Below are 20381 nucleotides of genomic sequence, written 5' to 3'. Positions count from 1 at the left end.
ATAATGTATAACAGAGCAACTGTATCCGGCAGTCAACACTGCCACCTGGTGACCAAAACCTTGCTATGTGGCTCTACAGCACTGTACTAGCTGTAGGATGTCCAAACTATTCCACAAAGGGCTGTGTCTGTGTGGCTACAGGTTTTCTTTCCAACCAAGCAGCAGAACACCAGACTTGACTCATTTAATCATCTGATCTCAGTCTTCAGACAAGTGATTGGTCAAACTGTGTGCTCTTGATTGGTTGGAACAAAAATCTGCAGCCTGATGGCCCTTTGTGGACTAGTTTGGACTAGAGCACTGGAAAAGAGAGTAACGACACGCATTGGTCCAATGGAAGCGCCTCCTGATGGCGGAATATGGGTATTGCAAAAGCGCCCAAGAACTGACAACTCTGCATTGTTGGTGAATGAGCAAGTGTGGTATTTTCAATAATTTAAGGACATTTAGATCACCCACGTTAATAGCATCATTGAGGACCCTTTACAGATAAACATTAACACATAGGCGAGTAAAAAAACAACAACAAAAAAACAGTTGTCTACATTAAAGGTGTACAGAAATGGCCGTTTGTCCTGTTTGTCGCGCCGAGTTGTCACGAGCTGCAACACGAGTTTACCCGAGTGAGGAAAACGAATTTGATTGGTCGTTATCGAGCGGGCGGGATATTCAAAGCTTGGGGCGAGCCCGAGCTCCGTGTGTGTGTGCGTGTCTCAGACGTTTGAATGACGGATGACGGATCCAATATCAGTGGCTGGTGAATCGTGTACAGGCTGACGTATAATCCGTGCGCCTGCATTATCCAATGCGAAAAAAAAAATACACACTTTCATCCCGGATTTACTCAAAAATAGAATTTTGCACAAAGTTTGGCCTACAACGTCTGAAAGATGAGTTATCACATTAATTGTATGACCCAAAGTGGGCTCAAATTCAATTTTCTTTTCTGTACACCTTTAATGTTTCAATCTACATTTTGTAATAAACAAATTATAAGTATAATTTGATATGACCAAGACACCTAAAAACAAAAACACGGCCGTTTTCATCAATTTACAAGCAAGTGGGCAACACATATACATTGGAATGAATGGGTTTTCTGGGCGCTTTTGCAATACCCATATCCTGCCACTCAGGGCGCAAAATGCTTACCACGGGAGTCAATGGTGGTGTCGTTACTCTCTTTTCCAGTGCTCTAGTTTGGACATGCCTGATGTAAGTGATGTTCATACCTGGTGTCAGTAATCCCAGTCTCATAGCGGTACTGCTGAAGAAGATTGTCCAGGTTCCTGCACAGCTGCAGAGTGACAGAGGCCACCACCCTCCTCAGCACCCTCCCCATGTACGGCAGCGTGGCTGTTATGAGCCCGATCCACTGGGGGTGCATCTTGCACGCGTGGTGCTGATGGAGCGCCCTGATCACCGCGCACAGGAACATGCCCTGCGCCGTGATAGGCTGCCCGTGGAGGTACTGCAGCGATGTCATCGGCTGCTGAGGGTTGACGACGTGCTCCACTTCGCCGCCGAGGATTTCGAACCCTGCCCCGACGCCGCTTCCCGTCCCTCCGCCACCTACCGCGCCTCCAGCCACGGGTACTCCTTCTCCTCCCTCCTCGGCCGGCACCAGGACTCTGTGCTCAAGCACGACGAGGCTCTGCAACAGTCTGAGCAGCTGCGACTGGACGGCGCTGCAGCTGTCGATCTGGTCCTCCGACAGGTTGATGACGCTGTCCTCCGACAGACCCTCCTCCACCGTGGCCACGTTAACCCCCGCCACGCGCTGATCGTGCCACTTCTGGGCGCTGAATATGGAGGAGAGCAGGCAGTGGAGGACCACCTTTTGAACTTTGCACTTGGAGAGGACATCACTGATGAAACTGGCAAAGCCCTTAGCTGAGCCACCTGTGACTTTGGATAGCTCGCTAAAGAGGAGAGCCAAGACCTCCACACTGGTGAGCTGCATGGCTCGGTTCCCCGCCAAGTCCTGAGGGCCCGCCGCCAAGTGGGCGGAGTAATAGCTTCGGAGGAAATAGAGACAAAGGGAGATGATGATCTCCAGGTACATGGCGCTGCGAAATGAGTGGGAGTGAGAGTCCTGGGGAATGGGGCAGTAGAAGTCTTTTCCCATGACGGAGACTCTGTGGCGTGCTAAGAGGTTTTGGAGTAAAGACAGCTGTGGAGTGTAGGTGTTGTTGATGCTGGTGGTGGAGATGGCACTTACGAACCCTGAGGGAGCAGCTTTCAGCATGGCCGCGATGGCTGACAGGGCGTGGAGGGTCCGGGAGGAGTCGTACAGCTGGAGGTAGAGCAGGACGTGCTGGTAGAGAGGGTGGATGTTAAAGCGAGGCGGGGCGGAGGAGGATCTGCGTCCCGTGACACTGCCGCCCCCGACGCTCCCGACGGGACCCCCGCTGGGTGAGCCGGTGTCGCTCTCTATCTCTGATACTTCACCTTCCCCACAGCTGTACCAGTTCTCCAGGTCCAGGCTGTCCCCGAAGAAGATACTTGGCGGGCGCAGCTTCTCGGCTTGGAGCGCTGCTTTCCTCTGCCTCTCCTCCTCTTTCCTCTTAGCCTTCTTGACCTTGGGCTTCGCTCCTGGAGATTTGTCCGACAGCCTCTCCATGATCTTCCCTTTAAGGCTGAGTTGGGTGCTACTATGGCTACGCTTGCGGGCCTGAGGGTCGTCCACCCGCAGGTTGTGGTCCGGGGTGGCCGGGTCGGAGCTGTCCGGTAAGGTGACGATGGAAGGGGACGAGCTGTGACGGGTGATGCCCTCTGTGTGCTGCTCCTCTGCAGACATATCAGCTGGTGTGACAGAGAAGAACTCCAGTGTCCCACCGGCCAGCATCTCTGGCAGAGTCTGGTGGCTGGAGCCAGGAGGCGGACCACCGCAGTCGAGACGGTGACCGGTCGATGTGTCGGAGGAAGTGCTGTCTGTGTCCGTCTGCGGCCAGTTCTCAGGTTGAGACGAGACCTCAAGAGACCCCTCCTCTACTAAACTCAGAACCCTGTCTATTAGCTCTTTCATAACCGAAGACACAACTTCTTCTATAGAGTCCTCATATATGTCATCAGATGAACCCATCTGTTGGTCCGAGCCATTGACGGCGCTGATGCCACCCTCTGGTTCCTCAAAGCTGCCATTTTCCACCGTTGATGAATGAGAGCCACTGGACTCTGAGCTGGGGGGCTCCCCCTGCTGGTCAGCAGGCTGATAGTCACCAGCTAGTTGTAAATTCTCACTGCTCAGACTCAGTAAGGACAGGCTGTCACTCAGTGGATTGACAGTCAGACAGAACGGCTCCATGTCACCCATGGCCAGGCCTCGGAGCTCCTCATGTGTGATCCTCTCCCCATGGATGTGGCCGAAGTCTAATGAAAGAAGAAAGAAAGTGGGAAAAAATTAAAGACCCCCTAGAAACAAAAACTTTTTGAAATTATTAACATGTCAATGTAGTGTTTGGGTTCTGCTACAAGACATTTCAGCAGCAAAGTCGCTAATGCAGTGGGCGGGTGCAAGTAATGATGCATTTGCATACTCATGAATATTCATAGAATCTGGATTTTTCAATGGGGGAGAAATAGTAGACGTGTTTTTAGCCCCTTTGAGAGTTTTTTTTTTTTTTTTTTTAATTTTGTGGGAAAACAATTTTAATCAAAGATTGGTCATAGCAGAGCATTTTTACACATTTTAAAATGCCTCTTTAGGGGGAAAGTTAACAGGTTTTGCTCACTGTCTGAGAAGCCAGAATCCCTGGCGTAGATGGGATCTGATGGCTCCTGTTCAGGACGTTCAGGATAGACCTGGGCCCAGTGCCGCTGGGCTTGTACTCTCTGAATGGACACTCGGTGGGTCTTGGGGTGAAGGAGAAGGAGGAGTAGTGGCTCAAGGACCCGGGCAATGTCATGTCTCTGAAGGACCTGATTCAGCCAAGCCCGACCAACAGCACTGGTACATGGATCCCAATAACTCAGACAGTCCAGCATGATGAAAAGAGACCTGCAGGACCAAGCAAGGAGAGAAGAGAAGAGAAGAGAAGAGAAGAGAAGAGAAGAGAAGAGAAGAGAAGAGAAGAGAAGAGAAGAGAAGAGAGGGGCAGGGGGAAAAAAAAGTTCAGTGAGACACAGGAAAGGCCCCTTGATCCAAAATACAACTGGATCAAGAAAAGCCCCATCAAATGAATTAAGCACAATATCCATGTTGTCGATAGCTTCTGACCCACCTGTCAAATGTGCGACAAAAAGGAGACGACTTGGTGATGTTCAAATCTCGTGTCAAATGCCACAGCACGGAGAACTTCACGTGAGCCTCCAACCGAATCCTCTGCAATAAAAGGTGTTTGGTTTAATGGTGTGTGCTTTTGTTTTATGTCTGTTGGACACGTTGAATGACCTTGTGTGGATATGTTTCTGAGTGATTCGTGCCAACCTTGTCTCTGTGCATGAGTTGCTGGCTGATGACATCCTCACAGATGCTGGAGGAAGGCACCAGGTTGTGCAGCTGGTAGAAAAGCTCCACACTGCGTTGATGGTGCTGAGGTGTCCTGTCACTCAGCTGGTCCCACAAGATCAAAGCCACACTCTGAGAAAAAGATTAGAGATTAATAAAAACAAAAAAACATGAACACCACCCACGACCAAACTCTGACCCAAGGTAAAGTCTCTACCCTGAAGAAGTCCGTCTTGTCAGCGATGTACTTCAGGATTCCCTGAGTGAGTGGCGGCCTGATGACGACAGCTACTCGCCCCTGGCTGGGGCTCATGGGCTGGGTGGACTCTGTGTTTTCGGCCGACGCCACGCTCTCAGCAGCCACCATGGCAACGGACTGGGTGAGTCCCACCAGGTCCATGAGGAGGGAGATGGCCACGCCCTGCAGGCTGAAGTCACTGGCCAGGCAGCAGGCATCCATCAGTGTCTGCAGCCACACCGGAGGACGGACCTGCTCGCTGTCTGCATGGACACAGGGAGGATATCCAGTATCGTAAAGGAGAATTTCAACCATTTTTGACCCCTAAACCGTTTTCCTGATGGTCACTTAGTGTTGGGGGGAGCAAAAAATAAGACTAAATGCAGGCAAAACGGAGTTACACCATGGCTACCCGGCGTTAACGATAGCGACAATGGTAACCCATGGGGGCAATTCTTTCAACCACAACAAACACTCAAAAAACAATCAAATATCTATGGTACATGACTCGAATCCTTATGACACACCACTGAACTCATATAGTGTATATACATGTAGTATAAACAGTATAAACTTTGTGTTTTTGCATCAGGAAAATGATTTAGGGGTCAAAAATGGCTGGGATTCTCCTTTAATGTAGCACAGAATTATATTTCCCTCAGATTTTATTTTCTTAAAACACATAAATGCCCCCCGAAAAAGCTGTTTCTCAACTCAGGGACTGCACTCCTCCAAGAACAAGGTCGCTGTACTGTAGATCACAAAGGCCAAGCCAAAACAAGTGGTTTCTGGTCTACGGAGGGTTTTCTATTCATCCTTGAACAATGTTTTATTTGTGGAATCTGTCCCATTTATTTCTAAGTTGAGCCATGAAGAACCTGCCTGTATTGAGACTCAACTATAATCCCTTGTTTTCTTAGTATTCATTTCAAATATTCAAGTGCCATTCAATCAAGCCTAACAACAACAGGCATACTTCAAAGCACTTACTGAAAGAAAGAGACTTCCCCTCATTCATTATTAGTGTTTTTGGTGCTTACCTAACTGCTCTTCCTGTGTGGGGGAGGACTTGAGGTTGCCCTCTGCGATGTAGACAGGGAAACTGGAGCACTCTAGGAAGAGTTGGCAGGCAGCAGTGAAGGCAGCAACACACTCCCTCTGGACCAATCCAGACTCTGAGCATAACTCAGCATGATCACAGTTTTGGGAACCCTCTGAAGCAAGAGGCCCCAACTGCATCACCTCATTTCTTTCACCGTCGGGTCTGTTGCCCGGCCCAGGTGTAATATACAGGGTGATTAGTCGTGAGAGAAACTGCTGGAAGTGCTCCAGGCAGCACTGCATGACTGGTTTGTCCAGAGGCTTGGTCTGAGAGGGGCCCGAGGAGCGACGGCCTGATTTGACCGTTGGGTGGGAATGAGGGAGTCGTTCCACTTCCTCTGAGCCATCTCCCTGGTACTGGACAAAGTCTGTGAAGCCACTCTCTGAGGAGCGGCCGCTGAGAGGGTTTTCCCCTTCCTCAAACACTTCCCCACTGCCAGGTAGCTCCAGAGAAGCGGTAGCCTGTAGGAGGAAAGAAGTAGATGGGGGGTGAAGGACATTCTAATGAAAACAGAGGGGAAAAGGTGGTTTGCTATCCTGAGAATATAGGCTTGATATTTAAATGAGCAGATTCTGTAGCATTTGTGACCATGATACTTTCTTTTGCCACTCACTTTATGAATGTGACCAGAGCTCTTTGTTCCCTGACCACTACATGAATTTACAATGTATAGAATACTAATACTGTAATAAAAGCAAATATAATGTAACAAGCAAAATGCACAGTACTAAGTATGTGCATTATGAAGATAGATAGATAGACTTATTGTTGTCATTGCACAAGCAGAACGAAATTGGTCGTAATCCCAGGTGCAATGAAAATGCAATCGCAAGCACTGATGATTTGTATTAAGGCATTCTATTAGTGTTTTTACAAACATTAAATTAATTACATGAACAATTGGCATAATGCATTTGGTCACAGATCATGAGGTCTGAGGTCTCTCTAAGTTAGAATAAAAAAAATGTAATGTTCTTCGTATAATTTGGATTTCACTGATGAAAATGTTCATAGCTTATGCAAGACACGGGTATCCCTGCTCAGCATGCTTTGAATTGATGACTTTTTCTCTAAATGCTCTGCAAAGCCCCATTAAGTGTTCTTCATGATCCTGTCTGAATAGACAACTAGTTTAGGTTTGGGAAAATAGTGGGAAATATGACCACCAAACTCTATAAAACACTCACAATGCTCAGCAGAGGTCTAATCAGACAACATAAGTGAAAACACCTGTGTGCATGGGTTATGAGTGTATAGATACTGGAACAACACGATCATGGAGGTTCTGATTTGTCAGGAGTTAAAATCACATGTGTAATTAATAAAACAAATTAAGGCACAGTTCAGTTCGAGTGACCCAGAACGGCATCTCTTAGAACTGATCACCTTGATGAAATGCAGTCTTTATTACGGTGGGTAATATACCACTTTGCTTTTTATAGAAAAGCTTAACAAAGTGTCAAATCATAAAACAATTGTAAAGATTGTAGCACCATCTACACAGGATTTGTTGGAGTACAAAAAATGCCATTTACTCAGCTTACATGCTAGTAATCAAGGATCTCTCTCAACAGACAGAAACAGCAAAACTATCACCCTCAACAGACTCTTTAACCACTCTGTGTTGTGTACACTGGTTATTTTGTAGTGAGGCTGCTGTATACCCAGCTGTTAGGACCTGAGGGACTGAAGAGTAGACTGAACTGTACACCAGACTTACATCCTGCTGCAGACAGACTGACAGACCTACAGGTTCATACGGTTCTTTGTCACAGTCAGCCTTTGGGGACCTGAAGCCTTCGCAGGAATACATTTTGATTCAGGCAGCGTGCACATTTTGGAGCCTGGACTCAGATGGCAAGTGAGCTAGCACGTTCTCTATATGTCCCTCAGGGTGGGGGTGTGTGTGGATGTTATATTATTCAGTTGATGTATGTGGGATGCTTTCCACTCTGATGATTACGGCACACCCAGGAGGCATCGCATGCTAGTCGACTCCTCTTCCTCCTCTGAGAGAAAAGGGCGAGCCGGGCTCAGCTGTTGGTTAACTATCTTCTGTCTGTCTGCTTGTCCTCTCTTCTGCCCCTTATGGGCCTATACCTCGATCCAGTTAACCCCCCACCCATCTCCAGACATGGGACTGAGTGACTCAACTTTCAATCATGCCTCACTGAGCTCTCAAACACTTCATCATCAACCAGGTTGCTGGACAGGGACCAGGAGGACCAGGACAGCCAAACGAAGCATTTGCTCTGAACAAGTCTTCAAATGCCTTGTGTTGAGGGACTGTGGGAGGGCAGGGCCACCCAGCCAACTGCAGCACAGGGCAAGAGGCTGACAGAAGGACACAAGAGCCAGAAAGGGCCCTGTTCAGGGACCAGGGAACACCACCAGAGCCTGAACCGATGAGTTTTTTGGGCAATAACTTGTGGGGGAAGTGGGTCAAGTAGGTCAAACTGGGATTTGCTCTGACTGGGCCAACTTCAAGGTTCATGTTTTCAATCAAAAGACTTTTAAAGGGATCATTTAACCAACAACAACATTTTAGAAAAGCCAGTTATCAAGCAAACCATAGCAGTGAGAGTGCCATACGGAAAGTTGTAAATAACCTGAACATTAAATGTGGAGTCCGACAACATGTCTGACCTAGTTTTGTTCTTCTTTAAGTGACAGACAGTGACAAGAAAATGAATCATATTATCCCACTGCTAAATAACCGCACTGACCCGCTGTACCGTTAGAACAGATTTTAGTTCTTTTACTAGTTTTTAAAGATTTAAATGGCCTTGCTGCACCTTTCATTATCTGCTCCAGACAGCTCACTAAGGTCCTCCACTGCTAAATTGTGGAAATAATTCCTACTTAATTTGTTTTTCTAATGGAAAAGAGTATTATTATTTAATTTTCATGAAATATTTCAAGTTATTTTCCTCACCTGTCTGCCCTCCTTGTCTTTGCTTTTATCCTTTGCTGAGTTTGCGGAGTTGCCGGTGGAGTTGGAGTGGCCCTGAGCGTGGGAGCCCGAGGGCAGGGCCAGAGGCGACACCAGCGGTGGCTGCACTTTGCTGAGGATCTTAGAGCAGAGGCGGAGGCAGTGGGTGAGCTCCCCGAGGCCCAGGGTCTGCAAGTGGCAGGTGAGAGCCGCCACCATGCGCAACAGCAGCTGAGGAAGATGTTCTGTCTGGATCTCGATGTACGTCTCCTAGAAGTTTTGAAAAAACAGAAGTGTTATGAGGAAGTGAAGATACAATTACTGGGTATCTGGAGGGAGGTGAACCTAATCCAATATAATTTTGACTGGTGATTTAATTAAGGTTCACCTAGACTAGATTATTGACTTCATAATTGATGTGATACTGTTTGCTTGATTAACTGTTATCAGATACACAATTACAATCTAAAATTTTCTTATGTTCAGTTTTATTGCTATCACATTATCAGGTCAAAGTATTAACTGCTATTGTCGTTTTTATGGGAATATTTTAAAAGCCTAAAAAAGTTGGGATACACAATTTTCTGATGTTGATGTTTTCTTATTCAAGCATTTAGTAACAGTTTTATCATGAAAGATATGAGACTAATGGACCTAAATGTAGGGAGTCTCAATTTCTCCATATTTGATTTTCATTGTCTTCTCACACCTTAGTGTTGTGTCATGTCTTCACATGGGGTTCTTCTCTTTTAGAATGAAACATAGTATTTTTACTCAACATGTTGAACACTTTATGAAACAAAACCAGAATGAAAGAAATAACACCTAAATGATGAAATAAAAGCATGAAATCATGGACAAAATTAAGATACTCATATTTCTTACAAATATGTGAGCACTGCAATAGCATATAACTGCATGCATGCTTAACAGAAAGCACATACACACTGGGCAGAGATTTCATTTTCACAAGATCCACACCAAAGCTGGGACAGGTTTTCACCACATATAATGACTGTTATAATTCCACTTTGCCTTTTGGGATCATGTTCATTTCTGGTATTAAAATATGACAATAAGTCAGTCATTCTGAAATGATCACTCAAAGCAGGACAGGAGCAAAGATGGCCTGAGGGATGTTGGCAGGAAGTTGCAGAAATGTTATCGTAGCCTCAGTGAAGCAGGGTGAGGTGAAAAAGCAGGAAAGAGCAGTACTTTACCTGGCAGATTACCCTCATGCTTCTAGTAGGCTTCAAGGAGAAAGAGCAGATAGTTTGAACAGACAGGAGCAAGCAGAGCACAGGCCACAACACTTCCTTGGCAGAAACACACACACACACACACACACGTACGTACGCACACACATCCTCAACCCAAGGTTCTCTCTCAAACACAAACTCACAAGCATTTAAACAGGGTAATAAAAAGACAGAGGGATTTCCAAACTATTCAGATTGGAAATTTCATAAAGACAAGCATATTTCTAGAGGATGCAAACAACATGTTGGCAGGGAAACTTAACACACAGGCGTTCTGAGCCTGTGTAGGGATTGCACAAACTGTATATACACACAGAGACATGGAAGAGACGAGAGGCACACACACACCCTACTGGTGGCCATTACAGAAATGGAGCTGGATTACAAATCTGACAACATGAGGGCCAAATTGTAAATGGACATGACAGTTATTTATACTGAACACATTGGATTTAAGAAGGAAGTGTGTGAGCCAAGAGGCAGTGAGAGATAGAGTCCAAGCAAACGCTGGGACACAAGGGACTGTGGAGAGGGAGGAAAAGATAATGTGGTGGAAAGATACAAAGACAGAGAGGACATTTTCAAGAAAACTGAAATCAATAAGGAAGGTGAAAACATGAAAAGGTAAGAGTAGAGAATGAACAATGACAAAGACAGAAATGAAAAATTGAGCAATAAAGCAGTGCTGAAAAGACAAAGAAGTACAGAGGGAATGGAAAGAGTGGAAAAATCTATGTAAAAGTGTGAAAGAGAAAAAGACGAACAAAGAAATACATGTAACAGTAAAATAAAATTTTAAAAGAGTGAAAGGAAAGACAAGGAAGAAAAAGAAAGAAAGAAAGAAAGAAAGAAAGAAAGAAAGAAAGAAAGAAAGAAAGAAAGAAAGAAAGAAAGAAAGAAAGACTCACCAAGGAAACAATATCCAGTAGGAAATCGACCAGCTGACAGAACTCCACTAACGAGAGCTCAGGAGGATTTAAGGTCCCAGAATGCCTCTGTGCCCTCATGTTGCTGTTCAACGTCCTCCTGCAATGGATGTATATCTTAGATCACTTTGAGTAAAGTATGACGGTTAGAGGTGTTCACATATGATATCATATAATGATGCTAATGTGTAGCTCCACTTTGTTTGATGCCAATTAAAAAATGAATTGTCTGGTACGAACGGGTCATTAACTTTAATGCATAATTTGTCAGATCCTAGTTGGGTGTATCCGTCACTGTACATGTGCACATTCATTATTTTACACCCACAAACCTGCAGCACTCCTCGAACCAGCGAGCGATGTAGTCCCACATGTAGTATGGCTCAAATGAGTTGAACAGGAGATTGGCTGTTTTAATAAGTTCTGCTGTTTTCTTGTTTTCTCGTAGTTTACTGAAAAAGAAGACAAAGTTTAAATCCTGTTAAAATAACACCTCAAGAATATGTAACTGTTTACAGTCATTACATTTTATAAGATTCAACTTTTCACAGTTCGTTCTTTGTTTGTATTAATCATTTATTCAGTGTTGAGATCATTGATTTAATTCTGTTACATTTTACCTGAATATCTCTTTGATCATGCAACAACCAATTTTTTATCATAGGATTTATTACATTTCTTATCATTCTTAATGTGTTATGGGTACAGATTAGTGGTGGGCTGGACTGACCTGCTGAGGTGTGTGTGGTCTTTGCTGAATGGACTCTGGTTTTGGAGGTCCAACTCTGTTCGGCATTGTGTGTGTAGAGTCCGAAACACTTCAATCAAAACATCCTCTAGGATTGCTGGACCTGGAAAAAGACAGATAAACAGCAGGGATGAGACACATCGTACAAAAGCAATCTGTATGTGCAATATGCATCATAATTTACATATTTATAACACTATATATTACACTGTTGGTGTTTACATATTGACATACCAAGCTCTGGTTTATCCAGCAAACTGATGAGGATGCGAAATGGCTTGAGGTCATGCATGAGGATGCTCTCCTCTTCCCCACCTCGGGCCTTGCCCTGCAGGATTCCTACCATTGCCTGAAAATACATGTACACACACACACACAAACACACAGACACACACCTGTTATAGCAGAGATCAAAACATATCTGTAAACTCTAGAGCCACTTTTCATGCAGCTGAGGGCGAATTCCGTTTATTCAGAGTTTTCTTTCATGCGTTCCCTGTAATATTTGGCAGAATCAATCTCATATTTGCATTGAGTCCCCTTTTGGTTTCTTTTGTGTGTGCGTTTCACACTTCGTCTGTCACATAATGAGGTGACGCCTGGAACAAACAGTCTCTGTAGTACCAACCCTCTCCCAATGGAGGGAGCTCCAATAAATGTCTCAGCGCAGATGGCAGAGGAGCAAACAAAAAACAAAACAAAAACAAAAAAAAGTACTTTCAACAACAAAAATTCCCCTCCCTGTTGCTTTCTATGCTCCCTGGAATATCACATGCCAGGAGGGCTGGAGTTGTTTTGAGTGAGACAGGACAGAGTGTCTGTGTGTATAAAAGTCTGTGGGAGAACTGGGAGCTGTCTTCAAAGGAAAAACTGTTGGGAATTGAATAAGAGAGCTGGGGCCTCATTTATCATTGTGGATACACGCTTTTTTACACGCTCTTTCCCCCATTTTGTGCGTACGCACTTTTCTCCGCCTAATTTGGGATCTATCAAACCAAAACTTGTCGGGAGTAAGTGCAAAAATTTACGACCAGTCCGACCATGGCGTACCGGCATTTACACGCTTTTTGAAGAACAGGAGGAATTGGCGACGCCGCTGCAGAGTCAGAGAACTGCAGTGTGCGAGGGAGAGAGGAGCGCGGACACTGTTTGAAGTAGCAAGTGGTGGTGATGATGACCCCCCCCCCCCCCAGCACCACCACCACCACCACCGCACACGTGTTGACGTCGGCACTTTACATGAAAAGCACAGCGACTCTGATTTCCCCCCTGTGCATTTACACTAGTTTGCTCCTAAATACTGGCTTTATAAAACGAATTTCGTTTTCTTTTGATATCATGTTGATATTTTCCCCTGCATGTAGGCTACACCTCTTCCACAACCAGTCTGTCCAGTCTGGAAAATAATTTCTGAGACGTGCGTGTGTTAAGTAGCCAGACTGGACACACACAAGCAAGCAGCAAGCCCAATGATGTCGGCGCAAATCAAAGCAAATGAGAAAATATGATCGATATTTTTTGTGTGAATAATATTTATTGTATTTAACAAAAATGGGTGCTGCCCAACATCATTTTAGGAAAAGTCACAGACTGGTGGACTTCAATGTTTTTTTTTTTTTTTTTAAATATATAGCTATGCACAAATGAAAATCAAATCTTCCAGTGAACGGAAGTTGGGGGTTAAGGGGTGCAAAGTAGTACTGACTGGCAGTGGAAACCCTGCTTTAAATTATTATGACATAATCTAAAATAAGGGGCAGAATAAATATGATTCTTCTTCTTTCTGCTCTGTTTCATTTAGATTTGGGAGTTTTTTGTTTTTATTGTAGCCTTTCAATGCAAGATGATGTTTCTGACTGATATTGCCTTGTTACCGTGTATCTCGCTTTCAGAGAAATTCCGCTTCTTTCTCCGCTCTCCGTCCGTCTGTTGTCTTCACCGTCTTCCACTGACGTCATTCCACAGGTTTCCAGAGCGCACATGGCTACTTAATATGCACGTAACTGATTTGCATTGACCACATATGGTTGTGTGGGGCTGTTTAGGGGGCTGGGTAAGAGGCGTGTTCTCATCCACGCTTTTCTCAGGTCCGGTGTGATCTATCAAGGGAAATACCGTGCAGCCGTGTGTACGCGGAGTTTGATAGATCTGAAAAGAGTGTATATTTTTTGGTCGTACGCACATTTTGCCTTTCCGTCGTACTGAAAATTTAAGAGGACTTTTACACGCTCTTTGATAAATGAGGCCCCAGGACGTTTATGCAAACCCCAGAGAAGAAGGGGAAGGTGTGGGAAGAGAAGGATGAAAGGGGATGGATAAATTATGTGGAAGACAAAATGGGGCCAGATTTGCCAAATTTAGGGCAATCCCCCATCAACACACACACAGTGTAACCTCACGCATATACATGTATAATCTCAAGAGACATCACATTTTTGGGGGGAATTCTACACATAAAAAACATGTTCCTGTTGTCGGCCTGTGTTTACAACGACCTTGAAAACTCACCAGGACCAGCATGTCCTTGGAGAAGGTGTTGAAGTAGTGGGAAGCGTGCTCCTCTGGGTTGCTCTGTCGTGTGCTGCGGGGGCCTATCATCACCCCATTGTTATCAAAGCCTTTAAAGAAAAACAAAGACACACTGTTAATTTTGAATAAACACTCAAAACATGTACATCCAGCACAAGGCAAGAAAGCACACACAGCACTTATCCAGAGTTAAGTAAAATCAGTATATAATGTTTACTGAGATACAATTTTTCTATGTTGAAGCTGAAGAAGAATCCTCTGCATCAGTCCTTCACAAACCGACTTTCATACAAGATATCACATTCATGGGGGAAAAACTCTCTAACTGGGCTCGATTCTGGCATTAGGCATTTACAGATGGCATTATGAACACACTGTACTGTGTATCCAAACTTCTCTCTATTTATAACAGGTTCCTTATCACTTCTGGTGATCTAGGAATTTGAGATATTCTGATACTGAAATAACTGTTCAGTTTAAGCTCGATGCATTCGGTGTCCATCCTCAGCCATGCAGACACTTACCAGTAAGATCATCCACAGTGAGTTGCAAGCAAGAGAAAATGGAGTAAAACAGTGTTCACAGTATATACTAGCCTAGTATATGATACACAGAAAAAATAAAACAGCTGCAAAGCATCCATATGCCTCATGTGTTGGCAAAAGGTTAAACAATAATGTACAATGTGTGAGAGAAGTTTGTATGTCATAGTTCCCATGGTCAATTTAAAAATGTCAATAACTCAGATTTGTTTTTAATAATTAAACGTATTCATGCTTTTTCCAAGTGGATTTAGACCAAAGTGAGGTCTCAAAAACAGTTCATAGGGAATACTAAATTATATTCTTTCACCATTGCCCTTTACTCTCGTATTGCATAACATGCAATTACCTCTCTAATACTGCAATATTGTAATTTTAAAACCAAATTGTGTTTGAGTGTCAGTACTGTGCCTGTGTGTCTGTGTGTGTGTGTATTTCGCACCCAGCAGCCAGGCATAGAGTCGGCGGTTGAGGGACATGTCTCTCCTTAAGACCACGTGCAAAGCTGCTGACAGGATCCGGATCATGTCAGGCCGAGTCGCCTGAACACAACAGAACATTTTTACTTTCACACGCATCTTGACTGTAAGACATGTGTAAGACATACACATAACTGTCATACTTCACTAACAGTATATTACCCAGGTTAGACCTTAGACACACAGCTTGTCATACCTGGCTCATGTGGAAGGGGAAGCAGAAGAGGATCAGGTCCAGGGTGCTCCTCTGAACCAGCACACTGGAGTCTTGGACTGAGGTACTGACTGCCTCAACCTAGCGAGAACAAGAAAGCACTATAAATTAACCTGTCAACAAAATACACAACATCATACTGGTCCATTGTTACTCAAGCTGATGCCCATAAGAACAAACAACACACACCAAGATTGCATCTAGCAGTTTGTTTAAAAATTGATTACCAAATGAAAAACACAACATCATCAATAAAATATAGATTTTTTTGAAGGCGGTGAAGCAGTTTACTGTTTCCCTGAGCACCTTCACTGGAACTGGAAGGTGTGCAAACCCCTTTTTGACAACAGCATATTGCTAAGAGACAGTGTGTCATGTACCATGAGCTCGATGTCGCTGCCTATAACATAGAGCTGGTCCTCCATGGAGAGCTTGCGATTAAGGTGCAGTAGAACGAAGGACACCCCAGGCAGACGCACAGCAGGGCTGGTCAGGATGCTGCCCCACAAGGCACTGTAGAAGGCCGACTGCTCCACCGCTGCAGCCACTTTCTCCAACAGGGTGTTGGTCCTGTGGGAAACAGAGTAGGACACAATGAATGTTTGGCTCCAACCAACACATTATACATAATTAAATGTACAGTATGCATTCGTACAATATAGTATTTGTAGATGTGAGGCAGGGTGCACAAGTCCCGCTCTAGGCCAATGATGCCACCACAGCGCCCTCTAGAGTATAATTGCATTAACACTGATGGGATGGCTAATTTACAGCACTGTGTGATATCTGAGATATTGTTCACAACTTGATGAACAAATACTTGTGGCTGTAAGTGCTCCACTACAGAGCTTTTAAGAGATGTGAGACAGAGTCTGTCGGGTGCAGACAGAGACAGAAAACTTCTTTGGTCTGAAATATTAATCTTGAAATGTATCATCTCATGTATCATTCATACAATCTGCTATCGATTCAACTCCTCACTTTGCCATAGAAAACCTCTCCTAATGGTCTGTTCTCTTGCCTGCATGTGAACAGTTAACATTTTCATTATGTTGTTTTTCTTTTTATCTCCGCTTTTTACCTGTCGTAGTACTCAGATCCCTCCTCCAGACCAGGCAGTACACCAGTCAGTAAGCCCTGTAGGCCTGGTTTCAGAGTCTTCCCCAGGGGCAGGTAGTAGGTCTCATAGAGTCCCAGCAACACAGGCTTCACAGACATAGCGGCATTGGAGAGTAAAGGGAAGAGCCCAGAGCTGCAGGGATAAAGAAGATATGGCTCATGTTTAAGATCTGATGCTCACAGAAAACTTTGTGTCTGGATAATTAATCGTCCCCTGCACACAAGAACATGCTCTTTACCTATAAAGAAACAGGTCTTTGGCTAGTCTCTTGGGGCCAATGATTTTGAAGATGATCTCATAGGTCTCCAAGGCCTTGCGGTGGACCCCGCTCGGCAGGGCCGGGTGGAGGCATTGGGCCAACCGTTTGCCTATCGTCAGCTTCTTAGGAACCACTTGATATTTTGCATTGTTCTGCAAAACCTGCGACAGGATGTGAAAATTGGTTAATAGGAAGTGAGAGTGTGACAAGCAAGATGTTAGAGAGATATTCAACTGTTTGCATTTAGCATTTGTGACCACACAGTTAGATGCCACCGAATCCTACACATCAGCCACTTTGTTCCATCAAATTTTTGTGCAATATTTTTTATAGTGCTCTTACTATGGTGAATTTATGAGGTGTATGTATGTGCTATGTTATGGGGTATGTGCAATATGTGCTATGTTATGGGATATGTGCAATATGTGTTATGTTATGGGATATGTGCAATACTGCTATGTTATGTATTTGCTGGTGTATGGCTGAGGTTGTATTGTTTGTTGTCATTGTGGCCATCAAAGGCATTTATGGCGCAGCTACAGAGTCCATGACAAATTTCCCTGAGGGGGACAATAAAGTTTATCATATCGTATCATAAATTGATTTGGATTCACATATTTGGTGGTAGGATAATAAATCAATATAAAAACATATCAAATGCAGATGCATGTACTCTGCATTGTACAATTAAGCAGTTGGTATCCAGTCATACTTTGTAGAATCATGTATAAAAATGCTGAACGAGCCAAGCTGAGTTTGTACCGAGGTGGCAGAAAAAAAAAGATGTAAGTGACAAGAACAGTCCATGGACAACTCCTAAGACAAGATGTTCTAGCAGGGCTACAGTTCATAAACCAGCTGTGTCATCCTTCACCTTATTCTGCAGAAGTAGTAAAGTACATGAGCAGTGCACACTAAGCAAATTGTGCGGGCTTGAATGCTTCAACCCCTACAGCGAGGGCATCTGTTATCCTGCAGGGGGCATTTTGCTGGCGTGGTTCGAGTCTGATTGTCCCCTTAAAGGGATACTTCACCCAAAAGGGTTTGGAGAACTTTTCAGAAAACGGATTTTCATATAATGGCGGCAGATAGAGCTCACTTTTGAATCGTCCAAAACTTGATGTTTGTGCACATGCACGAGATTTGCTGTGAGATGTTCGTTCGTTATTGTAAACCATTGGATGTATGATATAAACACGGAAGAACATCTCGCAGCAAATCTCGCGCATGCGCACAGAGCCACTGGGGGCTACTACTACAACAAGGCTAAAAACAGAGATCAAATTCATTTTTTTCGGAACAACTTTTTCATGTTGCAGCTTCAGGACACTTGGGTCAGTACGGACGAGCAGTATGGAGGTATTTGGATGTTTCATAGTGTGTTTTGGACGATTCAAAAGTGAACTCTATCCGCTGCCATTATAGGAAAATCCGTTGCTAGCTGGACCCCCCCTGGAACTCCAAAAGCATTTTGATGACTCTCCAAACCCTTCCTTGGCATGACAGTGAGTAGAAAATTGGTGAATTATCGATTTTGGGTGAAGTATCCCTTTAAAGGGAAGGGCGATCACTGAAAATCAATACAAAGTTGCTGTGAGTGATCACCTTTACCCTACGATGGAACATCTCTATCATGCCGGGAGTGTTTTTTCCAGGATGACAATGTTTCCATCTAAAGGTCACTGCACGGTTTGATGAGGTGAATAGTTTTCATCTCTCTTGTGGCGCTGCTGTACTCAGTGGACCAACACCTTATTACAACGCTTTATGTTGGCGTTTCCTTTAATGTACATGTATGTGTAATATTATTGGCTCCTCTTCTGTGTGTAACCTAGCGCAGTGTAAACCAGGCTGTATCTGCTCCTTACCTTGTTGAGTTTGCCCAGTGCAGAGATGAGATCGGCCCACTCACTGGAGTACTCAAAGTTCTTGAGGGCTTTGTCCACTGCTGCCACATAGTTCCTGTACTTGGAGTCACCGAGCAGCTCCACTTCCTCTGCATTCATTCTCCTGGGTGGTTATTATGCTATTGTAAAACACCAGGCACGCATATATACATCACACCTATGACAAAGAGAAGAAAGCAAACAAGAAGAGAGGAAAATTAGATCAAGGACATCAAAAGCACACCCCGATATCACAACTTTAAGTTGAGTCATTTCAGGAAGCAAACAGCATGAGCCTATCAGTCGGCAATAATCTCTGCCAGGGTGCAGCGGGAGTCGTTTTAATGGGCTGAGTCATATAAATAAGGAGCAGCCAAGTCTTAAGGGAACGGCTATTACTATCTTTTTGTAAGGGAATGGCGTATGACGGACGACATGCTGAATCATAAAAATGACCAACTTTCTCCAAAAGTTTGGAGAAGAAGACCAGTCATCGACTTTCACACAATGCTGCAGCTGCATCAATCCTGCAGGAAAACATTATTCAAAGGAATATGGCGGCAGTCAGGCATCAGATTTGTGTAGCTGGTGAACGGGAGAGGAGAGGAATAACTCTGTTTGGGATTTCACATTACAAGGCGAAGGCAGCCTCACAGTGAAATGGGCTCTTCTTGTTGGCAAGCGGTGATATTGTTAAATCCATGAGGCTGACAGTCAGGCAGCTACGTCAGCTTCACTCCCCTGGTCTACACAGTCGGTCTCATCCAGGCCGAGAGCGGCCAACCATTAAAAAGTGAAATGCTGTTTAATTAATTACATTACAGACTTTTAAAGGTAGGCTGATGTACTAACACGATGATACAACATGTCTTATGACCTCTAATGAGGCAATGCTAAAACTAAGTGCTGAGCAAACCTAATGATATCATGGCTTTATTTATCCTACGAGCACAACTGTCTAACATACATGCTGTCTTACGTTCCTCACACAAGAGGACTTCATGCTTTGTTTGTCATTTTGTCAAATAATACAACAACAACACAACATGACATGACAGATTTCTAATAATTACACAGTAAGTAGGCTATTCATACCAAATATGCCACAATTAGTACTCTTTTTAGGTTGTTATCAATACTTGACGGAAAAATATGGTAACAATATGTAAACTAACAAAAACATTTTTGAAACATATGAACATATCCTCCAACATACTTTACATTGTGTAGTGAGATGACTATTCAATTGTAAGTCAACATCTGCACAAATTTTTATAATGAGCAAATATTGACACATAAATCAGGCTGTTTTTTTCCTACCTAGCTTTAATAGTCATATAATATTGAAATCTTGTGGCTGACATGACACAAGTAAGTCAGATAGTGCCCTCTCTCACAAGGTCAACTTAATATGGTTTTGAAACACATTTGTGTGGTGACACTGCTTTTTATGGCTCAAATGACATCATTGAAAGAAGGAATACCAAGCCAATATAATGCGGTTTTAACATTGTGTATATCTAATACATATCTAGGATGAGGCAAAGTGCATTTTTGTTGTTTCAGCAGCTATTCATGGTGGACATTTTGACTTGTACTAACAACATACTGTTGTGTTGGCTCAGCAGCAGCAGCAGCAGCAGCAGCAGCAGCAGCAGCAGCAGCAGCAGCAGCAGCAGCTCACGGGACCACAGTCA

At 44.1% G+C, this 20381-nt stretch overlaps 1 protein-coding gene across 2 annotated transcripts in view; it reads right to left on the bottom strand.

Moving 5' to 3' along the window:
- The window catches only part of dop1a (DOP1 leucine zipper like protein A), a 31536-nt gene that overhangs the window by 9721 nt on the left and 1434 nt on the right, over positions 1 to 20381 (bottom strand). For both annotated transcript variants that reach the window (XR_014596037.1, XM_083989653.1), the window contains exons 2-19: positions 18667 to 18862; positions 16778 to 16959; positions 16501 to 16671; positions 15800 to 15989; positions 15402 to 15500; positions 15169 to 15268; positions 14164 to 14273; positions 11890 to 12004; positions 11638 to 11758; positions 11240 to 11359; positions 10890 to 11007; positions 8726 to 8992; positions 5729 to 6251; positions 4668 to 4951; positions 4430 to 4582; positions 4224 to 4324; positions 3735 to 4000; positions 1233 to 3372 (exon numbers count right to left, since the gene is read on the bottom strand). Coding sequence is in view for 1 of the 2 variants with exons in the window: in XM_083989653.1 (XP_083845779.1) it covers positions 1233 to 3372; positions 3735 to 4000; positions 4224 to 4324; positions 4430 to 4582; positions 4668 to 4951; positions 5729 to 6251; positions 8726 to 8992; positions 10890 to 11007; positions 11240 to 11359; positions 11638 to 11758; positions 11890 to 12004; positions 14164 to 14273; positions 15169 to 15268; positions 15402 to 15500; positions 15800 to 15989; positions 16501 to 16671; positions 16778 to 16959; positions 18667 to 18804 (5198 nt within the window). In the remaining variant the exon portion in view is untranslated. The remainder of the gene's footprint in view (positions 1 to 1232; positions 3373 to 3734; positions 4001 to 4223; positions 4325 to 4429; positions 4583 to 4667; positions 4952 to 5728; positions 6252 to 8725; positions 8993 to 10889; positions 11008 to 11239; positions 11360 to 11637; positions 11759 to 11889; positions 12005 to 14163; positions 14274 to 15168; positions 15269 to 15401; positions 15501 to 15799; positions 15990 to 16500; positions 16672 to 16777; positions 16960 to 18666; positions 18863 to 20381) is intronic.

The sequence above is a fragment of the Trachurus trachurus genome, assembly GCF_905171665.1.
Source record: "Trachurus trachurus genome assembly, chromosome: 16".
Classification (NCBI taxonomy): domain Eukaryota; kingdom Metazoa; phylum Chordata; class Actinopteri; order Carangiformes; family Carangidae; genus Trachurus; species Trachurus trachurus.
The sequence above is the reverse complement of the archived record's forward strand: the minus strand, read 5'-3'. Positions and strand labels throughout refer to the sequence as shown.